This window comes from Oryctolagus cuniculus, chromosome 17 (genome assembly GCF_051225735.1).
Source record: "Oryctolagus cuniculus isolate XC-2025 breed Fujian yellow rabbit chromosome 17, ASM5122573v1, whole genome shotgun sequence".
Classification (NCBI taxonomy): domain Eukaryota; kingdom Metazoa; phylum Chordata; class Mammalia; order Lagomorpha; family Leporidae; genus Oryctolagus; species Oryctolagus cuniculus.
Genome location: NC_142883.1, coordinates 67,516,910 through 67,538,409, shown reverse-complemented (window position 1 = coordinate 67,538,409; position 21,500 = coordinate 67,516,910). Strand labels below are relative to the sequence as shown.

The 21,500-nt window shown below is 46.1% G+C and overlaps 1 protein-coding gene across 1 annotated transcript in view; it reads right to left on the bottom strand.

The window, feature by feature from the left end:
* LOC103347026 (uncharacterized) overlaps window positions 1-20,193 on the bottom strand; it is a 43,934-nt gene extending 23,741 nt beyond the window's left edge. The window contains exons 1-6 of the mRNA XM_089317031.1: window positions 15,969-20,193; window positions 15,155-15,872; window positions 13,444-13,515; window positions 9,846-9,917; window positions 6,929-7,000; window positions 6,235-6,315 (exon numbers count right to left, since the gene is read on the bottom strand). Of these exons, the coding sequence (XP_089173157.1) occupies window positions 6,235-6,315; window positions 6,929-7,000; window positions 9,846-9,917; window positions 13,444-13,515; window positions 15,155-15,872; window positions 15,969-20,193 (5,240 nt within the window). The remainder of the gene's footprint in view (window positions 1-6,234; window positions 6,316-6,928; window positions 7,001-9,845; window positions 9,918-13,443; window positions 13,516-15,154; window positions 15,873-15,968) is intronic.
* Between the last annotated feature and the right edge of the window lie 1,307 nt (window positions 20,194-21,500).

Sequence of the window (21,500 nt, the reverse complement as noted above, 5' to 3'; positions counted from 1 at the left end):
GGTACTATGTGAATTAATGGTATAACTAGTACTCAAACAATACTTTATACTTTGTGTTTCTGTGTGGGTGCGAACTGCTGAAATCTTTACTTAGTATATACTAAGTTGATCTTCTGTATATAAAGATAATTGAGAATGAATCTTGATGAAGAATGGGATGAGAAAGGGAATGGGAGATGGGATGATTGCAGGTGGGAGGGAGGTTATTGGGGGGGAAAGCCACTACAATCCAGAAGTTGTACATTGGAAATGTATATTTATTAAATAAAAGTTAAAAAAAAGAAACATCTGCTTTAGGAATAGACTGATGTCTTAGCAATATTTGGGTTTAGGTTTTTGGATTGTGGATTAATTTTATTTTTAATTTGTTGCTTCTCAAAATTTTTTAAAATTATGAGATGCATTACTTGCATACTCAAAGTCATATGTAACCATGTGAATGTTGGATAATGTTTGAACTTTGTCTAAGTTATTTTGTCTACATTTGAACCAAATCAGGAATTATAATGAGAAAAGAGAAGTATGTGTAAAATGAGCAACAACAACAAAAAAACCTCAAACTCTCCAAAAAAATAGCCTGTATGCCCAGTATCAGAGAGAGTGAGGGAGAGGGATAGAGGGACAGAGGGAGGGAAGGAGGGAGGGAGGGAGGGAGAGAGAGAGAGAGAGAGAGAGAGAGAGAATGAAAATGAATGGAGATGAGGGCCGGCGCCGTGGCTCACTAGGCTAATCCTCCGCCTAGCGGCGCCGGCACACCGGGTTCTAGTCCCGGTCGGGGTGCCGGATTCTGTCCCAGTTGCCCCTCTTCCAGGCCAGCCCTCTGCTGTGGCCAGGGAGTGCAGTGGAGGATGGCCCAGGTGCTTGGGCCCTGCACCCCATGAGAGACCAGGAAAAGCACCTGGCTCCTGGCTCCTGCCACCGGATCAGCGCGGTGCGCCGGCCGCAGCGCGCTGGCCGTGGCGGCCATTGGAGGGTGAACCAACGGCAAAGGAAGACCTTTCTCTCTGTCTCTCTCTCTCACTGTCCACTCTGCCTGTAAAAAAAAAAAAAAGAAAATGAATGGAGATGAGCATGCAGAATGAAGCTGAGCTCCTCCAAAGTGCATCCCAGTGAGCTGTCAGAATCTTGGGCCATCTTCCACTGCTTTCCCAGGCCATAGCAGAGAGCTGGATTGGAAGTGGAGCATCCAGGTCTCAAACCGGCACCTATATGGGATGCTGGCGCTTCAGGCCAGGGCTTTAATCTGCTGTGCCACAGCACCAGCCGTGTCTCTGACTTTCAAATAAATGAATAAATCTTAAAGAAAAAAGTAAAAGAACAAAAAACCCCTAAAGCCAATGAAGAGAATACTTTAAGAGAAGCATACGGTGCAGAGGAAGAATTACCTTAAGAGAAAAGAAGACCTCTTGCTACACAGATGAGAATATGGTGCAGATGAAAAGATTATGAGAAGAAAAGTGTAATAGTTGCAGGAAGTGACAATGTGAAAACTTGTGAACCCTTACAAAACACCCCCAAAGGGCAGACCTGAGTTGTTCTCTTCATCTGTAAGGTTTATGCCTCTCTCTGAGTTTGGGGAGATGCTGTTTGGATTCCAGGACACACCACAGAGGGAGGACTGTGCCAGCAGTGTGCAAATGCAGGTGTATCCACAGCTTGCCTGAAGGAGGCTATGCCCATGGCTGACCTTCAGTGTACGACCACACCCAGCTCACCTACAGTGTCAACAGTGGGGCGAATATCCGAGGAGGGAGAAAGCCTGGACTCTCCTCCTAGTCACCCACAGTGCTTGTGAGTAACAGACGAGTGAGCATGTGGATGTGCTCTGTCTGGATAAGGGAGCCCCTCTCTACACTCTAGAGTCCTTCCACTACTAAACTATGAAACTTGTATTGTGAGGACCAATGAAGTGACTAAAACAATTTTTAGAAAGAAGCCAATGAGTTAAGACTTAATGTACATGTGTGGGGAGCAACTGGGAGCAACTCGGACTAGACTAAGTTACTGGAATTAAGACTTATTCTATGCATCTGCTCTCCCACAATATGGCGCTGGGAGAGGAGCAAACAGCTTCTACCCAGCTGCCTTTCACCAACTTGACAAGCTGCAGGAGCTGCTCCTGATTGGAGGAGAGCAGCGTACTCGGCGTGTGGGTAGCAGAGTTGGGATTGGTGGAAGAGGACTATAAAGGAGGAGAGAGACAACATGCACCAGGAACATCTATCTGAAGGAACACCTGTGCAGCCCCCAAGAGAGCCGACCGGCGGTGTGCCGCTCCCCCGCAGAAGTGGGGAAAGCGGCAGGGGGAACCGCCCTTCCACGGAGGTGGAAGGGACGGTAGCCAACCCGGGAAGAACCAGCAGCAAACCTGGGGAGGGCCGAGCAGACGAAAGAACAATGCAGGGTCCTGTGTCGTTCCTCCACGAAGAGGGGGAGCGACATAATGGTGCCGTGACTCGGATAGGAAACCTAGGAGGGAAGAAGAGGGAAGAAACGGGAAGAAGTGGGAAAATACCGGAGAGAGAGACTAGCAAAGAACCTAGGGAAAAGCCGGATGGAAAAGGTGCCGGAAGAAGCTATTGAAAGCCTAGGCATAGACTCGGATACGGACTGTGGGAAAGAAGTTAGGATTTAAAGTGAAAGCAAGAAGAAACTTAGACTCAGATACGGACTGCAGGTTGAAAGCGAAAGTGAAACCTAGAAGAAACTTAGACTCGGATACGGACTGTGGGGAAAAGCCAGGAGAAATGAGAGGGGATTGTTGTTGGAAGAAAAGTTAGGAAACATACCGGGTAGAGAAAAATGTTAGGGAGGATGAAGCCGCGGGGGGGCAGGCTGAAGTGGAGACGTAAGCTAGCTTGGAATTCTTCAAGTCAGCCCGGGGAGCAAAAGGCGAAAATCTGGAACCAGAGGCAGAGACGTGGGCCACCAGGTTGGAATCCGTCAGATTAGCCCGGGGAGCAAAAGATGGGAAGCCAAACTGGGGGGCGCAGACGTGAGCTAGGTTGAATTCGCCAGGTTAGCCCGGGGAACTTGGACTGAATGCCGGTGGCGGAAACGTGAGCTGGGCTGTGTGACTCGCGGAAGCCGCCACGCGCAGAGAGAGCACGCGGGGCACAAATGGGGAGAGCGCACGGGGTGTGAATAGAAGCTGGTAAGCCGCGCAGAGCCGGGAAGCCGCCGCAGGGCGGGCCCCGGGAAGCTGCGCAGAGCCGGGAAGCCGCCGCGGGGGAGGCGCCGAGAAGCAGCCTCGGGGCGGGCGCCGGGAAACCGCGGGGATAAGAGAAACAAGTTTAGAAGTAAAATGAGAGAAATAGGAATGCTGGCAGATAGAAGTAAAATAGGAGAAATAGGAATGCCCGGAGGTAGAGAAATAGAGAAAAATAAGGCCTCCCCACAACACGGCAATGAGAGAGCTTGGATTCGGTCTGCCTGATTAGTAAGACGATAAGCACCTGCGGGCAGCTAGCAGCTTATGCGCTGCAGGTCACCGAAGACAGGCACGAATTAACATCAATAAGTCTCCCCACAATACGGCAATGAGAAGGCTTGGATTCGGTTTGCCTGATTGGTAGGGCTTGTAAGCACCTGCAGGCAGTTCTAGCAGAGCAGAGCATGCGCGGCAGGGCACCGAACACAGGCACGCATCAGCGCCTAAAAACCTCCTCACAACATGGCGAAGAGAGGACCCGGATTCAGTTTGCCTGATTGGTAGGGCTTGTAAGCACCTGTGGGCAACTCTAGCAAGCAGAGCAGTGTGTGTGCTGCGGGGCACCGAAGACAGGCGCGTATCAACGCCAAAAATAAAAAGAAAGGGGGATCTGTGGGGAGCAACTGGGAGCAACTCGGACTAGACTAAGTTACTGGAATTAAGACTTATTCTATGCATCTGCTCTCCCACAATATGGCGCTGGGAGAGGAGCAAACAGCTTCTACCCAGCTGCCTTTCACCAACTTGACAAGCTGCAGGAGCTGCTCCTGATTGGAGGAGAGCAGCATACTCGGCGTGTGGGTAGCAGAGTTGGGATTGGTGGAAGAGGACTATAAAGGAGGAGAGAGACAACATGCACCAGGAACATCTACCTGAAGGAACACCTGTGCAGCCCCCAAGAGAGCCGGCCGGCGGTGTGCCGCTCCCCCGCAGAAGTGGGGAAAGCGGCAGGGGGAACCGCCCTTCCACGGAGGTGGAAGGGACGGTAGCCAACCTGGGAAGAACCAGCAGCAAACCTGGGGAGGGCCGAGCAGACGAAAGAACAACGCAGGGTCCTGTGTCGTTCCTCCACGAAGAGGGGGAGCGACATAAATGAATGAAGCAGAAGAAATAAAGTATACTTAATGTTTAGAATTATCAATTACTGCTGATTTTCCATAATATATTTCATTTTTGATTTCACTGAAAGATTTGATGAGTATTACTATTCAAAGAATGTTATGTCACTGGTAAGCTCTTGGCATGTCTTTGAGGTAGATTTCATATTCACAATAGATTGATCCTACCACACTGCTGTTTTACACAGAGACTTCATTCAGAAGAATGTTTACTGCGCTGCATGTAGTACATGCAAAGTAAGGGTGAATGCAGATTTTGCTGAGCATGAGCCTAACCTAATTTGGGGAATCCCTTATAATGAAACATGCAGAATTATGAATATAAAAATTGCTCCAGCCCCTCCCAGGACCTTGGAAGGGGCACGTGCAAGCATAAAGCCTTGAAGCTTAGGCTCCAGTTCATGATGAATCCAGCTCAGCTGGCACTCTTTTCTGGACTCTGTAATGCAGTGAACAGCATTGTTTTCACTTTAAAAACCCTCATCTTTGGTCATAAGATCACTGGTGTCTTCCTGGGGCAACGGGGATAGCAAAAGTTTCCTTGAAGCAGATTTGTCTAATAAAAGAATATGTCCCCAAATAAAGGAGACCCGCTCCCAACACACACTTGGTGTATTACAGCCATTGTGCCAATTTTTGAAGCAACCATGAGTTAGATATGTTCAGATCGCATGATAAGAGGATTAGTTTCCAATACCAGCTAGCTCTGGTTTTTGCATCACCATGAAGCAAATGCTTTTTTTCTTTGGCTTAAGATGGACACAGAAACTTGAGATAAATGAACTGGTGCCTCGTGCACTGTACGCCATCCCTAGCTCTGCTCCTACTTTTTCAGCTCATCTCTCTGGCCTTGCTGCACAGATGCTAGCATGGCTGTCACTCATTTTCCCATCAATGTCCAACTTCCCCCTGCTGGCATGAAAGTCTCTGGAGACAAAGCTTCTGTCCTGTTCCAGTTTGTACCCCCAGCACTTAATACAGCACCTGGCACTCGGTGGGCCTGGCACTCAGTGAATGTTCTTAAATGAATTCATTACTTTTCATCCACTGTGATTCCACAGATTTTCTCCCTGTGTTGTCTACAGAAAACTGTACTGGAACTCGGCCCCTTAGGAGGGAATCTAATGGAATGATATATGTTGAGGCCATTTTTACTGATGCTACCAAAACCACTTGGTGTTGGGGCTCCAGGAACCAGCTCCCGGTGTGTGGGTGAAGTAAAAACAGACTCTCAATGTTCTTCCTCAAGATCTGCAGGCACTGTTGGTCCATCCCCAACACATCCTAAAACCTTCCCTCATAACCAGAATGAATTGTGTTTGGCTGGGATTCTGAACCACAGAACAGGTGGATAGTCTTTCAACATCAGGTTTAGTGGAGAATCTGTATCTTGAATCTAAAATTCCCTTGGGCCATTGAACATCACAGAATTGTTGAGTTGAAAGTGAATAAAACTCACTTTCTGTTGCAGTTTAGTCAGGACAAAATATGTGGGATTAGGCTAGAGCAGTGTATTTTCTTATTTTTTTAACACTACAGTTTAACATATATGCCACTTCTTCCTATTTCAAAAGTTATTAGTATCCACAGATAATTTATAAATTGAGAGCTAAATACATTTTGGAAAAAGCTTATGATCTGGGTGGGTGATGGGGAGAGATGTGCCCTTTGGCTGGGTCCCAGGAATTATTTTTGCATTAGGATTTAAAAGCAGGTAACCCTGAGAAAGCACCAGAACCTTTTTCTCCCAGAGTACTTTGTGTTAGATTTTTGGAAAAAAAATGGAAATGAAGACCTCCTTTGCAGAGTTTATATACAGGGCTTAATACCCAGATAAGCATAACTATATACAATTTTTATACACAAATAGTTTTTAAATATGTATTCATCATCTATTGCACTTACACATTGTGCAAAAACTGCATTCCATGCCACGCCTGAAATGTCCCAAAGCTCAGTTCTGTCAGTAAATTGCAACCAAGATTTCTACAAAAAAAGACACGAGTGAAAGAGAATGAAGAAGAAAAAAGAAATATTTTCAGAATACTCTTCTTTCAGGAGTGATTCTAATTTTTATAGATGAAACAATACTTCCACATTTTATCTACACACTAAAGAATTTACTGGTACTGGAAGATTTGGTTTCTGAATTATACTTGCACATTTACATTAAATTTCATCATATTATTTTCATATTACATGACATACTTGTACTGTGTGATCTTTACTTCTCTGGAACAGAGTTTCACAACTTGAATGCTATTGACATTTTGGACTCGATAATGCTTTTCTTGTGGAGGTTTGTCCTGTACATAGTAAGTGGCTTAGCAGCAGGCTGGGCTTAGCTCACGCAGTGTCAGCAGCACGTGCAGGGCTGCAAGCTGTTACCTGAATGCAAAATCATGTTGGCTGAGAAGCCCTGCTCTGTGGGATTCACTCTGACTTTTGTACCTGATAGTATTTTTGCTAGAGAGGAAAAGGACCTGTTACAGAATTTTAGCAACCTTCTACTACAAATGTAAAGTATAATCTTAACCCTATTTCAAGGTGAACAGTGAAGATTTATTAAAATTCCAAACGTGATGAAATTGTAACTTACATAGACTGCAAAAAAGGGAGTGACTCAAATGCACGTCTTTCGATAAACTCTATTTTATTGCAGGATAAATCTCTAGGAAAAGGAAAACATTGCCTTGGTTAGCTATTACCTATATAGTCAGTGGGGATAATAAAATTTGCATTTGATAATGTTGGATATGCAGTTTTTACCTAAACTGTAAAGCTTTGGACTTGTATTTGACCCTCTGGAGATACTACCCCTTCTTACAACCTCTCCTAATAGTCTCACTGTTAGAACCTTCATCAATGACATACACAACTATAGATCTTGATAGATTGTGGTGGTAAACTTTCCTGAGTGCAGAATTGATTAGATGAACTTTCATAGTCTTCATCCATTTGAAACAAGGAGCAAAGCTGTCATCTCCATTTTTAATGTCTAATATTCCAAAGAATACTCACATTTTCACATCTTTCCTGGTTTAGTCCTAGTTTTCTAACTTCATTCAATACCAGAAAAAAAGATGCCCTTTTGAATCATTTGAAATGAAATTGGTTCTCTAATTAATTCATTATTTTGAACTGATTCAGAATTACACTTTCTGTCATACTAAAGGAAATTTATTTGTTGCTTGTTGCTTGATAGTCCATGAAAGCCATGATAGAACTGTCAGAAAACAGCACGACACTGGATTCCCACTCGAAAACACTCTTGGTGGTAGAGGACTCTTACTTCCACTGATTACAATTTGACCCTCACTTTTCACCTGCAACTCATCTGTTGGTGGCTCCATCTCTAGAATCTCCTTCTCTCACCTGTCCCACGCGCAGTCACCAGGGGGACTTGCCCTAAGTGACTCTCCGAGGCCAACATCACTAGGTGCTTACAGAAGAGGCAGATTCTCAGCCCTGTTCTAGACCGACTCAGGCAGTTACTGTGGGGGTAGGGTTCAGAGCCCCAGGTAACTGTGGTGCAAGCTCAAGTCTGTTTTAGAGCACTGCTGTGACAGCATGGTTCCCCGTGGTGACTCTTGCTCAGCATTCAAAGGCCTGGAAGACCTGGCTTCACCCTCCAGCTTTCCCTGCATCTCTGTGCCTCAGAAGCTTCCATGTTTTCCCTTTCTCCCACGATATTCTCTCCAAGACGTCTGATGATGCCCACTGCCCCCTTGGAAGTCCTGTTCAACTGGCATTGCTCCCTGGTTCCATCGTCCCTGACCCAGCCCAAAGTCTTCTCCCTCGTCTGGACTCTATATCCATTTCTTTTGATATCGTTACTTGTGCCTTCCATTTCCCCAGAGCATAAACTTCTTGAAAGCATGGATTTGGCCTTGCTCATCTACATTGCCCACTATGTTTAAAACTGACTCATGGAAATAGACTCAGGTGTTTATTAAATGAAGGAATGGTTGAGTAGGTAGAAGAAGGAAAAGTGAATTTTTAAAAAGCAGTGTGGTTTTATTATTCCCTGGTCCCTCTGCAGCACTCTGTCAGCTACATAGTGCTTGTTGGGTATTGGTTTGAGCTTGTGTATTTGTTTCCCCTGCAAGATTGTGAGCTCTTGGGAAGGTGGGATCCTGTCTTACTCATTTATGTGTCTCCAGTACTAGGCAAAGTGTTTGGCTTTCTCTTTCAGCTTTAAACAATTGATTGGCATTTTGAAAATGAAGTGAATACATATGCTAGCATAAACTAATTAGGCTACAAAGGATTTTCCAGCAGAAACAATGAAGGGCCTATTCTACCAGCAGTAGTCTCATTTGTTTTTCTCCAAACCATGTTTGCAAGGTTCTGGAGCCCAGATGGGAAAGGTGCTCAAGAGGAACCATGCAGATGTGGTTGTCCCCGTATGGCCTAGAAGTTCTGATCATCATTCAAAGGAGTGTTGTGAGTATCACATGCTGCTATTTTCCTTAAGCCTTGTACTTTTGAGACAAGAATCTATTTGCTGAAGAGGCCCAGTAATTAGCCTAATAAGGATTAATGATGTACACTTCCCAATACTATGTAGTTATTGTTTTAATTATCTATTTCCAACATGGGTATAATAGTTCCTTAATTGAAATCATTAATGCCAAATCTGTTCTCTTGGTAGCTTAGTATTCTTGATAATATTGTTTATATAATTTACCTGTTTAGCAAGTCACTTAATGGCTAAAGGTTAACTTATTCAAGATTAGATCATCTAACAACTTTCAGTTGATGGCATTCAAATTAATGTTGTTGGTTTATGTTTTCTTCCCTTTGTTGTATTAAACCAACTTGTTCAAACCTTGTTTGTAAAGGCCAGATGATAAATGTTTGAGACTTGGTCGGCCACATATTGTCTCTGTTGTATTTTCTTGTTTCTTTGTTTCTCTTTACAGTCCTTTATAAATATAAAACTCATTCTTAACTTAGGACCTGTATGAAGACAGACCTTGGATCCAATTTCATCCATTGCTTGTAAATTAAATACAAATATAATCCGTGGCTCACTAGGCTAATCCTCCGCCTTGCGGCGCCGGCACACTGGGTTCTAGTCCTGGCCTGGGCGCTGGATTCTGTCCTGGTTGCCCCTCCTCCAGGCCATCTCTGCTGTGGCCAGGGAGTGCAGTGGAGGATGGCCCAGGTACTTGAGCCCTGCACCCCATGGGAGACCAGGAGAAGCACCTGGCTCCTGCCATCGGATCAGCGCGGTGCTCCAGCCGCAGCGCACTGGCCGCGGTGGCCATTGGAGGGTGAACCAATGGCAAAGGAAGACCTTGCTCTCTGTCTGTCTCTCTCTCTCTCACTGTCCACTCTGCCTGTCAAAAAAAAAACCACAAAGCACATAGTAGGTATTCCATGTTAGAGATATGAGACCCTACAGTGTAGACTTCCAGAAGAAACCTTAGAGATTATCCAGCTGGGACCCATATTTGTTTTCTAGATAATGTAACTAAAATCTCATAAATAAGTATGATTAACTGACTTACAAGTGTTGGAGGGACAGCAGGCCTTCAAATGAGTCCTTATGTAATTCAGTCAAGTCATTTTCACTGAGGATTCTGGAAAATGAAAGAGGTACTTCTGAATCAAAATGACAACTGCAGCTGTTTGCTTCATAGGACTAACTCTGTATGTAGAGGAAACTTTGGTAATGGTGCTGTTTAAATACCCAGATTCTAATTTACTTCTAGGGTGGCAATGTCTGTTGTATTTTAATTTAAACCATTTTTCCCACTCTCCCTTTTTTGTCCATCTCTATACACCTATCCATCCTTCCCACCAAATCATAAATGTAATGTCTGCTCTGTAGGTCACAATGTCCCTGTTAGAACCTAACACTGGGAGGCACCAAGATTGGCAGAACTGCCATTTCCTTCTGTTTTTTCCCCAAGCCCTACTACCGAAGCCCCATGTTTGAGGTATGCCGGGGCTACAAGTTAAGGTTGACCAGGGAGGCAGTAATGATGGCTGAGTATTTAAATCCCTGCCATCTATGTAGGAGAACAAGACTGAGTTTGAGGTTCCTGAGTTTGACTGACCCAGTCTCACCACTACAGGCATCTGGGGAGTGAACAGTGTATGATAGCATGCTGCCTTTGCCTCTCAAATAAGAAAAATTAAATTTTCTTCCCCTTCCCTTTATCCCTTAGCCTTTCCAACTCCCGTCTTCACTCTTCAGAGGAAACTAGTGTTATTTACTTTTGTGTCAGATGACTCTGATTTTTCCTTTTTCCAAAGATTTATTTATTTATTTGAAAGTCAGAGTTACACACAGAGAGAAGGAGAGGGGAGAAGGGAGAGGGGAGAGGGGAGAGGAAGGTCTTCCATCCACTGGTTCACTCCCCAATTGGCCACAAAGGCTGGAGCTGTGCTAATGAGGAGCCAGGAGCTTCCTCCAGGTCTTCCCATGTGGGTGCATGGGCCCAAGGACTTGGGCCATCTTCCACTGCTTTCCCAGGCCATAGCAAAGAGCTGGATCGGAAGTGGAGCAGCTGAGACTCGAACCGGCACCCATATGGGATGCTGGCACTGTGGGTGGTGGCTTTACCTGCTATGCCACAGTGCCAGCCCTGACTTTGATTTTTCTTACAAGTTTGGGACATCTTTAAATGAAGCAGAACCAAAATATATACAAACTGTGTGTATTGTATTTAAGAAACATCATAAATTAAAAGTCACAACTGCCTGATTCTAGCATTTTCCCATCAGAAATGAGATAGTAGGCTAAGGGGAAACTTTTATCTTTTTTAAAAAAGATTTTATTTATTTGTTTCAGAGTTATAATTACAGATGGAGAGAAGGAGAGACAGAAAGGTCTTCTCTCCACTGGTTCACTCCCCAAATGGCTGCAATGGCTGTAGCTGGGCCAATTGGAAGCCAGGAGCCAGGATCCATGAGCCTCTTTGGGGTCTCCTACATGGGTGCACAGACCTAAGTGCTTGGGCCATCCTCTACTGCATTCTCAGGCCATAGCAGAGAGTTGGATTTAAAGTGGAGCAGCTGGGACTAGAACTGGTGCCCGTACAGGATACCGGCGCCGCAAGTAGCAGCTTAGCCCACTGCACCACTGCAGCACTGCACAGGCCCTGGGAAAATTTATCTTAAAGTGATCATAACCTTTCTCCCTTGTCTGTTATATGTCTTGTTTGTATTCAGAAATAATTTATGATGTCTGTACAAGTTGTCCCAGTGATATAACACGCAAACTGTCGTGAAAAATGTCAGTTAATTCCTTTTTTTTATTATGTTACACTCAGCACTTCAAAATTTCTAGTTCACTGGCCTAGGTGACATGATAGATTTTTATTTTTAGTTAATTACTTTGAATGTTAAGTATTTTCCCCCAAAATTGGGAGTCTAAACTGATTCCTTTCAAAAATCAGTAAGGAAAAGATAATTCAACAAATGGACAGTGGACAAAACCTCAACGAAACATAGATGTTCAATAAGTATATAAAGACATTTAAATTTATGAGTAATCAGAGAAATCCAGATTCAGCTGGGAACCCTTTTATTTGCCAGTCACATTAGCAAAAAGACAAAGAGCATCCCGAGGTGAAAAGGTGAAGGGAAGAGTCAGTGTTGGGGCATAGCAGGCTAAGCCGTCACTTGAGAAGCGTAAATTCCATATTGGAGAGCCTGGTTAAAGTCTTGGGCCCTCTGCTTCTGAGCCAGATGCCTGCTAGTGCACCTAGGAGGCAGCAGATGATGGCCCAAGTGCTTGATTCCTCGTCATCCCTGTGGGAGACCCAGAATCAAGTATTAGATCTTAGCTTTGGCCTGGCCCAGCCATGGCTGTTTTGGGCATTTGGGGAATAAAGCAGTGGATGGAAGATTCTCTCTTTCTCTCACTCTCTCATTTGCTCTCGCTCCATCTCCCCCTCCCCCCACTCCCATAGTTCAAGTAAACAAATACATCTTTTTAAAAAGGATGAAGGGAAATGAATGTTCTTATATTCTGTTAGCTGGAGTGTAAGTAAGTGTGCACAGCTTTTCTGAGGGCAATTAAAATTTCCTATTTCCGTAGTCTTCATCCATTTTCATTCTTTTTTTTTTGAGATTTATTTATTTATTTGAAAGTCAAGTTACACACAGAGAGAAGGAGAGGCAGAGAGAGAGAGAGAGGCAGAGAGAGAGAGAGAGGTCTTCAATCCACTGGCTCACTCCCCAGTTGGCCACAATGGCCAGAGCTGTGCTGATCCGAAGCCAGGAGCCAGGAGCCAGGAGCCAGGAGCTTCTTCAAGGTCTCCCACATGGGTGCGGGGTCCCAAGCACTTGGGCCATCTTCCACTGCTTTCCCAGGCCATATCAGAGATCTGGATCAGAAGTGGAGCAGCCAGGACTCAAACCAGCGCCCATATGGGATGCTGGCATGGCTTGTGGAGGCTTTTCCCACTATGCCACAATGCTAGCTGCCCCATTTTCTTTCTAGACTTCTATTTTGCAAAATGCTTGTCCATGTTCACAAGTGTGCACAAGGATTTTCCTTGCAGCAATACATGAGAAGTGGACATAATCGAAAATCCATCAATAGAGGGATTATTAAGTAAACTGTGAAATGGCCATCCATACTATAGAATATCATGCAGGAGTTAAATGAATAGGGTAACTGACTGAGTACTAGGAGGGAAAGAAATCCAGAAGAAACCATGAAGTGAAAGAACCAAGTTGCAGGATGTTACTATTTAGGTTAAAAAAAGAAAGAAACCACACAACACAACTATTATGCTCTATGTAAATATGTTTGTAGGTAATTTTTTGGAAGGATATATGCCAAACTCAGAGCAGTAATTATTACCTCATAGGTAGGGAGTTAGGACACAATGAAGGTCTTCACTATCCCTATCACTTTTTATCTACTAAGAATGTAATGGTATTACTGATAAAATGCAAATAAATAGAAGTAGTTTCTTATTTCAAATTCTGTGCCTTGTTAAAACAACCATAGAATTATAATCAACAGATGTTGATTGTGACATGGAGAGGGAATACTTTTTCTGACATACTGACCTCAAAATAGTAGAACAAGAAAGCTCTTACAATGCAGTTAGTTTTGTGTATTCATGTTTGGGAGCGTGTACTCACAGTGTCTCAGCCCAGCAGTATGCTTTCCATACATTTTCATCAATGAAAGAAATCGAGTTTCCTTGGAAATTTCTGTAAAGGAACACAGTTCACATCCTTGAATGGGTTGGAAAAGAATGAACAGAATGAGGAAAAAAATCATGGCACCCTCATGGGGGAGTATTGAAATACAGAAATATTATCAGCTTTCTAATAAATACCAGTGCTTTTATGTTCCGTAGCTCTCTGCTTCCCAGTTTGCTCACTCAATAAATAATGAGGGGCCACTGACATAAACAATGAAGCATCCTCTCAGAAGCTTAACTTCATCTCTGTCCAGTCTCTTTGACAGTAAAGACAGTCAATCACTTTGAATATTAAGTATTTTCACCAAAATAACTCAAGTGTCTACACTGACTTCTATAAATCAGTGAGAAAAGGATAAATTATTCAAGAAAAAATGGGCAAAATGTATTGTCACCAATAAGAATAATGAAAACCTATGCAGGTATACTAGTGCTTTGGCCAAGTGCCCTCTGCTGAAATCTTTCCAAGTACTGAATGGATACAGACAATTTAAAATCAGAGGGACTAAGGTGCTGATGTGGAAAGCCTTTTGGAATACAACATAGGGTAAAACTGCCGATCACTGAGCCAGGAGCCAAGCATTACCTCCATAGGAAAAAAAAAAGAGAGGAGGTTGGAAGGAAAGACGCACATCTGGGTTACAGGTAATAGAGTGAGGACCAGGGGATGATGAGGGTGTGTGGGGGTTCATACTTTCACATTTTATCCTACATTCTGTGCACTTTTTAAAAAGTGGAAAGGTGCTCATAATCGATACTTGTTTACAAGAAGCTGTTAAATGACTTATATTTAGCTTCAACTTTGAATTGCTGTGAGTGCTTACCTTTAACTCTGTCCTCACTCCTCAGCAACAATGAACCTATTTGTTTTAGGTACACATTTTCCTGGAAGCAGGAGCAGCAATAAAACAGATACCTGTATGCTCACCTTCTTGGTGGATATGTCCTCTCGGGTTACTTTATGCTCATCAATAAAAAGTGCCTAACACTGAACATATCTCCCACTAACGGGCTCTTCTTTCTGACTGCTGTGCTTCTGCCTTATAGACCACCATCATTCTCGCTGTCATCCAGGGAAAGACTGTGGAGTCACGCATTTTTATTTTCTGTTACAATCCATCACACAATTCTTTAAGCCAGCTTTACAGATGAGGATATTGAATCCAAGCTAAATAACTTGTCCAAAGTCACAAAGCTAATCACCGGGAGACCTGTGTTCAAAGCCAGGCAACCTGGCTCCAGAATCTATCCTTAAATCTGTTGTATCATCTCTAATAAGTCGGGATGAGGGCTGTGTTTAAGAATGGGATTAAAGCAATGAGGTAATAACATGGTGAATGTCAATAAATAATGAATCAGGAAAAGCAGTAAGGGCAATCACATGAGACTGTAGAAGAGACAGAAGAGAATAAGAGAAGGAGGATCAGGAAAGCTCACAAGCAAAGTGGCCACTTAGGGGTGAACCAACGGAAAAAGGAAGACCTTTCTCTCTGTCTCTCACTGTCCTACTCTGTCTGCCAAAACACACACATACACACACACAGAGTCAACATAAGGTGGGGACTTGAGGAGGGCTCAGAAGATCTTGGGGAAAAGCTGCTGAGACAGGCAGGCTGTAGGGAACCATGAGGAAGGGAGATTCTTACAATATGCTGAAGGTGCCATTGTAGCTGTTGGGCTCTGGTACAGGAACTCTGTGAAGCTTCTGCACTGGGCTGAGGCCAGTGCATGAAAGTGTCTCATCTTTGCAGGTGCAGAGCTCACAGACATTTATGGTGGCAGCCGCATTCAGGGGTTGATCTGTGACTTCAGTTAGGGTTGAGTGCTGAGTCTGAACCTGGCCTGGATGTAGATCTGTAGTCTTCTTCAGGGATGGAGAATGGCCAGCTTTTGCAGTGGGTACCAGAGTTATGGTTAGCTCCATCTTGGAAGGCTGAGCTATGACACTGGGTGATGTTGGGTGCTGAGCTTGATGCTGACCTGCTGTTGGAACTGTCATCTCATTGTCCCCTGGGGACTGAGTTACGAGCTCCTTTAGTGGCTCTGTAGACTGAGTTAGGGTCATTTGCATGGTAGTAGAAGGTGTAGCCTCTGTAGTACGTTGTGGAGTTTGGGTAATTTCCAGGTCCAGAGGCTTGACTGTGACTTGAGGCAGGTTTGTATGCTGAGTCTGAATCTGGACTGGAGGTGAAAATGTCACCTCAGGGTACATTGGATAAGGAGGAGGAGATATAGACTTGAAGGCTGTAGAATGTTCATCCTGTGTAGTGGGTACCTGAGTTATGGTTGACTCTATCTTCGAAGGTTCAGCTGTGGCACTGGGTGACATTGGATGAGGAGTTTGATCTTGACTTGGTTTTGGAACTACCATCTCATAATAAACTGGAGGCTGATAGACCACTTCATTATGTGGCCCTGGAGGCTGCCCTGAAGTCTCCTGCATGGTTGGGAGTGGTTCACCCTCCACAATGGATTCTGGAGTTAGGGTAAGTTCTACATCAAAAGGTTGAACTGTGACTTCTGTCAGGGTTGGATGCTGAGCCTGAACCTGGTCTGGTTGTGAAAGTACCTCCTCATGGAGCACGGGAGGTACTTTAGTCTTCTTCAGGGCTGTAGAATGTTTAGCCTTCCTGGTACGCTTTGCATTTATGGTAAGCACTGTGTCCAAAGGCTGAACTGTGATGTGAGGCAATGTTGGATATTGAGCTTGATTATGACCCAGTGTTGGAACTGTCACCTCTTGATGTATTGGAGATTGGGTTACACCCTCCATGGGAGGTTGACTGGAGGTCTCCTGCATGTCTGTAGAGGGTTCAGTCACCATACTGCTGGTTTCTGGAGTTATGGTAAGTCCCAGGTCCAGATGTTGAGTTGTGACTGGAGTCAGGTTTGGAGATGGAGCTGTAGTCTTGCTCAGGTCTGCAGGATGCTCAGCCTCTGTAGTAGGTTCTGTAGTAATGGTAAGTGCCAGGTCTAAAGGTTGATTTGTGACACTTGGTGATAGTGGAGGTTGATTTTGACCCTCATGATGCACTGGTGGCTGAGCTACAGATTCTTTAGGTGGAGTCTCCTGCACATTTGTGGCAAGTTCAGCCTCTGTAATGGGCTGTGGAGTTATTGTAAGTGCCAGATTAAAAGGTTGAAATGTGATGCGGGGTGATTTTGGAAACGGAGCTTGATCCTGAGCTGGTGTTGGAACTGTCACCCCCTGATATCCTGGGGGTTGAGCTATACCTTCCTTAGATGGCCCTGGAAGCTGAACTGGGGCCTCCTGCATGATTGGAGAAAGTCCGCCTTCCATTCCAGGTTGTGTAGTTATGGTGAGTTCCACATCCAAAGGTTGACCTGTGACTTTGGTCAGGTTTGGTTGCTGAGTTTGAAGCTCCTGCTGGGTTACAGATGATTGAGTGTCAGGGAAGTCTTGTGGCTTGGCTGGGGCTACATTTTGCACTGGAGCTTGTTCTGCATTCTTGAGGGGCTCTAGAGGCTCAGCTGGAGAAAGTTCCATCTTTTCAGGCAGTGCTGGAGGCTTGGCAAGAGGAGGCTCAAGCTGGGTTGGAGAAAATTCAACTTGCTTGGTGGGAACTGTAGGCTGGGCAGGTCCTTCCTGCTGACACCAGTAAGGATAAACTTCTGGAGTGGGCTTTAGGGTTCTGGTAAGGTCAATATCCACATGTTTTGGTTTGGTTTTAGACATCCTTAAATGCTGAGTTCTGAGTATTTCTTCTGGAATATGAGGTGAAAATGTCATATTCATTGGAATAGCATCACTCATCTCTGGGAAGATATCTGAAGGCTGGTTTGTGGTTCCCTGTTGGAGTGGTAATTGGTAAGCACTCACGGGGCGCTCTAGAGGTGGAACGGAAATCCCCTGCTGGCTTGGTGAAGGTTCCTTCAGTTCTTCAGGCTGAGCTGGGACCCCTGGAAGTGGGGAGTGCTCATCCTCTTCCGGAGGCTTTGGCTGCTGAGCTGTGTCTGCCTCCTGGTCTTTCAAAGGCTCATGCTCTGTAGGGAACACTGAGGCGTGAGCTTGGGCTTCCTGATGGATTGGAGAAGGTGCAGCCTCTTCGGGGGCCTGTAAAATTTCAGCTGTTTCCTCCTGCTGGGTCGTAGAGGGTTTCTCATCCTGCATAACTTCTGGAGATTGAATTGGCAGTGGTTCAACCTCTTCAAGAGGCGTTGGAGGCAGAGCTGGGACTGAGGCCTGAGTTGTTGTGACCTCGTGGCTGACTGGAAATGTTTCCACTTCTGCTGCAGGTTTTGGTGTTAGGGTCAGCTGCAGGTCTGGAGGTTTAGTAGTCACATTGGGCAAGTCGTACTGCTGAACTTGATGGTGACCGGGAGGTAAAATGGTCACTGTGTGATGACTTGGAGGCTGGGCTGGGACTTCTGTCTTCTTTCCAGAAGATTCAACCTCCTCAGAAGACTCAGAGGGCCTCCTTGGTTGCTCCTGCTCACTGATATAAGGTTCGGTCTCCATAGGAGGGACTGGAGTCAGAGCTATGGCCTCCAGCTGGCCTGGAGGAGCTTGAGTCTCCACCAGGGCCTCCGCGTACTGAGCAATCTGCTGCTGTTCTCTGAGAGAAGGCTCTGTCTCCACGGGAGGGCCTGGAGGAGGCTGAGTCTCCACCAGAGCCTCCGCATACTGAGCTATCTGCTCCTGTTCATGGGGAGAAGGTTCTGCCTCCACGGAAGGGCGTGCAGTGTGAGCTCTGGGTGCCTGCTGGAATGGGGAAGGTTCCGTCTCTGCAGAAGGGACCGGAGTCTGCTCTGGGGGTTCCTGCTGGGCTGGAGAAGCTTCTGTCTCCAGGGAAGGGCCCAGAGTTTGATATGGGGTCTCCTGCTGGGCTGGAGAGGGTTTGTTCTCTACAAAAGACTCAACATACTGAGTGGGCTGCTCCTGATCACTAATATAGGGTTCTGTCTCCACAGAAGGGCCCGGAGTCTGAGCAGAGCCCTCCTGCTGCACTGGAGAAGAGTCCCGCTCCATGGTGGGCTCCGGAGTTATGGTCAGCGCCACATCTGCAGGCTTGATGGTAACATTGGGCAGGTTATAACGGTGAACTTGATTCTGATCTGGAGACCAGTCCGTCCCCTTCTGAATCTGTGGAGTCTGAGCTATGATAGTCTCTTCAGGAGATTCTAGTGCTTGAGCTCGGGGATCTTGCTGTACTGGAGATTTGACTTCCACAGGGAGTGCCGAAGGCTTCTCCGGGGCTTCCAGTTGGCTTCTAGAAGGTTCGATCTCTGGAGACTCAGAAGGCTGAGCAGGCTGCTCCTGATTGCTGGAGGAATATTCAGTGTTCACAGGCAGGCCTGGAGGCTGGGCTGGGGCCCCCTGCTGGGCTACAGATGGGCTGACTTCCTCAGCATACTCTGAGGGCTGAGCTGTGGCATCGTTTTGGGTAGAGAAAGGTCCAGTCTCCTCAGGGAGATCTGAGGTCTGAGCTAGACCCTCTTGAGTCCAAGATTCCACCCTCCCAGGGAATTCCGGAGTCTGCACTGGGGCCTCTTGTTGGGCTGAGGGGAGTCCCACTCCCTCAGGATGCCCCAGAGGCTGAGCTGGAGCCTGCTCCGTGCTTGGAGTAGACTGAACTTCCTCACCTGCCCCTGAGGCTTCTGTCAGCTCCGTGTCTGCAGGTTTCAGTGTGACGCTGGGGAAGTTTGCTTGGAGAGCTACAATCTGAGGTGAGGATGGAGTGTTAAGATTGTGATTCACTGATGCCTGACCTACTACTTCTGCAGTAGCAAATGGATTCTGAGCGGGGGCCTCCTGCTGCAACGGAGATGCTTCTTCCTCGGGCTGCTGCAGGTCTGCACCTGGGCCCTCTTGCTGGGGTGAAGAAAGTTCATCTGGTTCAACGGGCTGTGGAGGCGGAACTTGTTCTTCTTGCTGTGCAGAGGAGGATTGGATGGGCTCCTGAGTCTCTGGATTTTGAGTCTGGCCTTCCATCAGGAATTGAGATGGTTCAGCCTGCTCAGAGGGCTGTGCAGGTTCTCCTGGGTTCTCCTGGGATTCTGTAGGAAAACCACCAGGATAGACCCCATAGTCAGCCGGCAAAACTTGATTTTGACCCTGAAGCTTGGCCGCTTTGTCTGGAGTTCCAACACCAACCTTAGGAAGCCGTCGACGCCGAGCTAGATCTTTCTTGGGGGTCAGGGGTGAAACAATCAACTTGTTTCCTTGTGAACTCTGACTGTCTAGAGGCGGAACGAGTGCTTCCAATGACTGGTGAGCATTTCCTTCCAGTCGAGGAGGCAGAGCCGGAGGCTGATCCTGATCCCCGTCTAGCACGGGAATCGCCTCTGGTAGCCTCTGTTGTTGAGGAAACCTATTGAAATACTGGTACGGACCAGGACCAGCAAGCTGTTCTGGCTCTGGGGGCAGTTCCAGAAAAGGAAGCAAACTCACAGTGGACTCTTGAGGCGAGGCCTGCATCTGGGAGAGAGCAGAAGACCGCAGGTCATCAAAGCCGCTGGGGTCTGCCAGGGGTGTGAGTGTGTGAGGTGATTCAGGTGGGAAGTTCGGGGAGTGGGAAGACCAGGGCTCAGAGAGCCAAGGGAGGCTGGAGGTCAGCTGGACCAGGTCCTGGGCCCACTCCAGAGGCTGAGTTGCCTGGACTGGCAGCCACAAAGGCTGCCAGTTGAAGAGGAGCCATGGGACCCACAAGCACAAAGGGGTCATTGACGGGGTTTTCAGAATACAGTGACTCAGGCTGCTGGGGCACACGCAGTATGCCCTGAGCATGAGCTAATGAATTTTCAGGATACAGTAACTCAGGCTGCTAGGGCACATGCAGTATGCCCTGAGCATGAGCTAATGAATTATGGCAGCCCCTTAGAGGGCATGCCTTAGCAACTGTGCACCCTGCCTCACCCTTTATGACACCTGACCTTTATTTACACATTCTTTATTAGGCTCCGCCTCCAGGGCTCTTCTGCTTTGAGCCAGGGCAGCCTTTTTCTACAGCCACTGGGTCACAGACCCCGGTGGCTCCAGAACCCCAGCAGCCCACTAGTGTGGGGTGGGGCTGGGGAGGCGGACTTTCCCAAGGAAGTAACAGGCTGGTTTTTTTTTTGGGGGGGGGGTCTTCAGAGTTATCTGGTTCTGGTTGCTAGCTTGAAGTTTCCTCCTCCAAGTTCAAATCCAAGAGCTGTCTTTCCTCCCATCAGGGCCCTAACTGGCCCTATTATGCTTATTTATTATGGAACGAGGCCATTTCCTCTAAAGTCTCAGTATCCTTGTTTTCATATTTGACAGTTCTGTTAGGTAGGGGCTACAATGAAATCAGTTCTTAGAAGATTTCTGTAGAGACATGGGCAATTCAGTGTGGGTGTGATGATTAGAACAGAAATCAATAGCAGTTTACATTGGCATAGGAAAACTTCCCCCATTCTACCCTGGCTCAGTACAGCTGCTAGCCTAGAAGTAACAATGGCACTTTCTAGTGGTTTTACCCTGTGTGGCCCATAGAGAAGATACGTAAGATGTTAATGTCCTTGCAAAGCATACTGCTGTGACCAGAACCCAGCTGACTTCCTTCAGAGCCCTTTTCATAATCTATTTTATTATGCACTGTCTGACACAGTTTCTACTATGGAAACTCCAAGAGAGTTCTCTATCTTATTCCCAGTACCTAGCACATGGCTTGGCATATCATAATGATTTTCATATTTTTAAAATTTGAAATGATTATTTGAGAGAGAGCTCTTTTGTACTGGATTATTTCCCAAATACCTGCAATGGCTGAGATGGGGCCAGTCAAACCAGAAGTCAAGAACTCAATCCAGCTTTGCCATATGGGTGGCAAGAACCCAACTACCCAAGCCATGGCTGCTCTCAAAGTCTGCATTAGGAGGAAGCTGGAGTTAGGAGCCAGATCTGTGTGTTGAACCCCAGGTACTCTGAATGTGGGATACAAATGTCTTTATTGCCAAATACTCCAGTAATGGTGTTAAAAATGGAAGTGAGGCTGGCGCCGTGGCTCAATA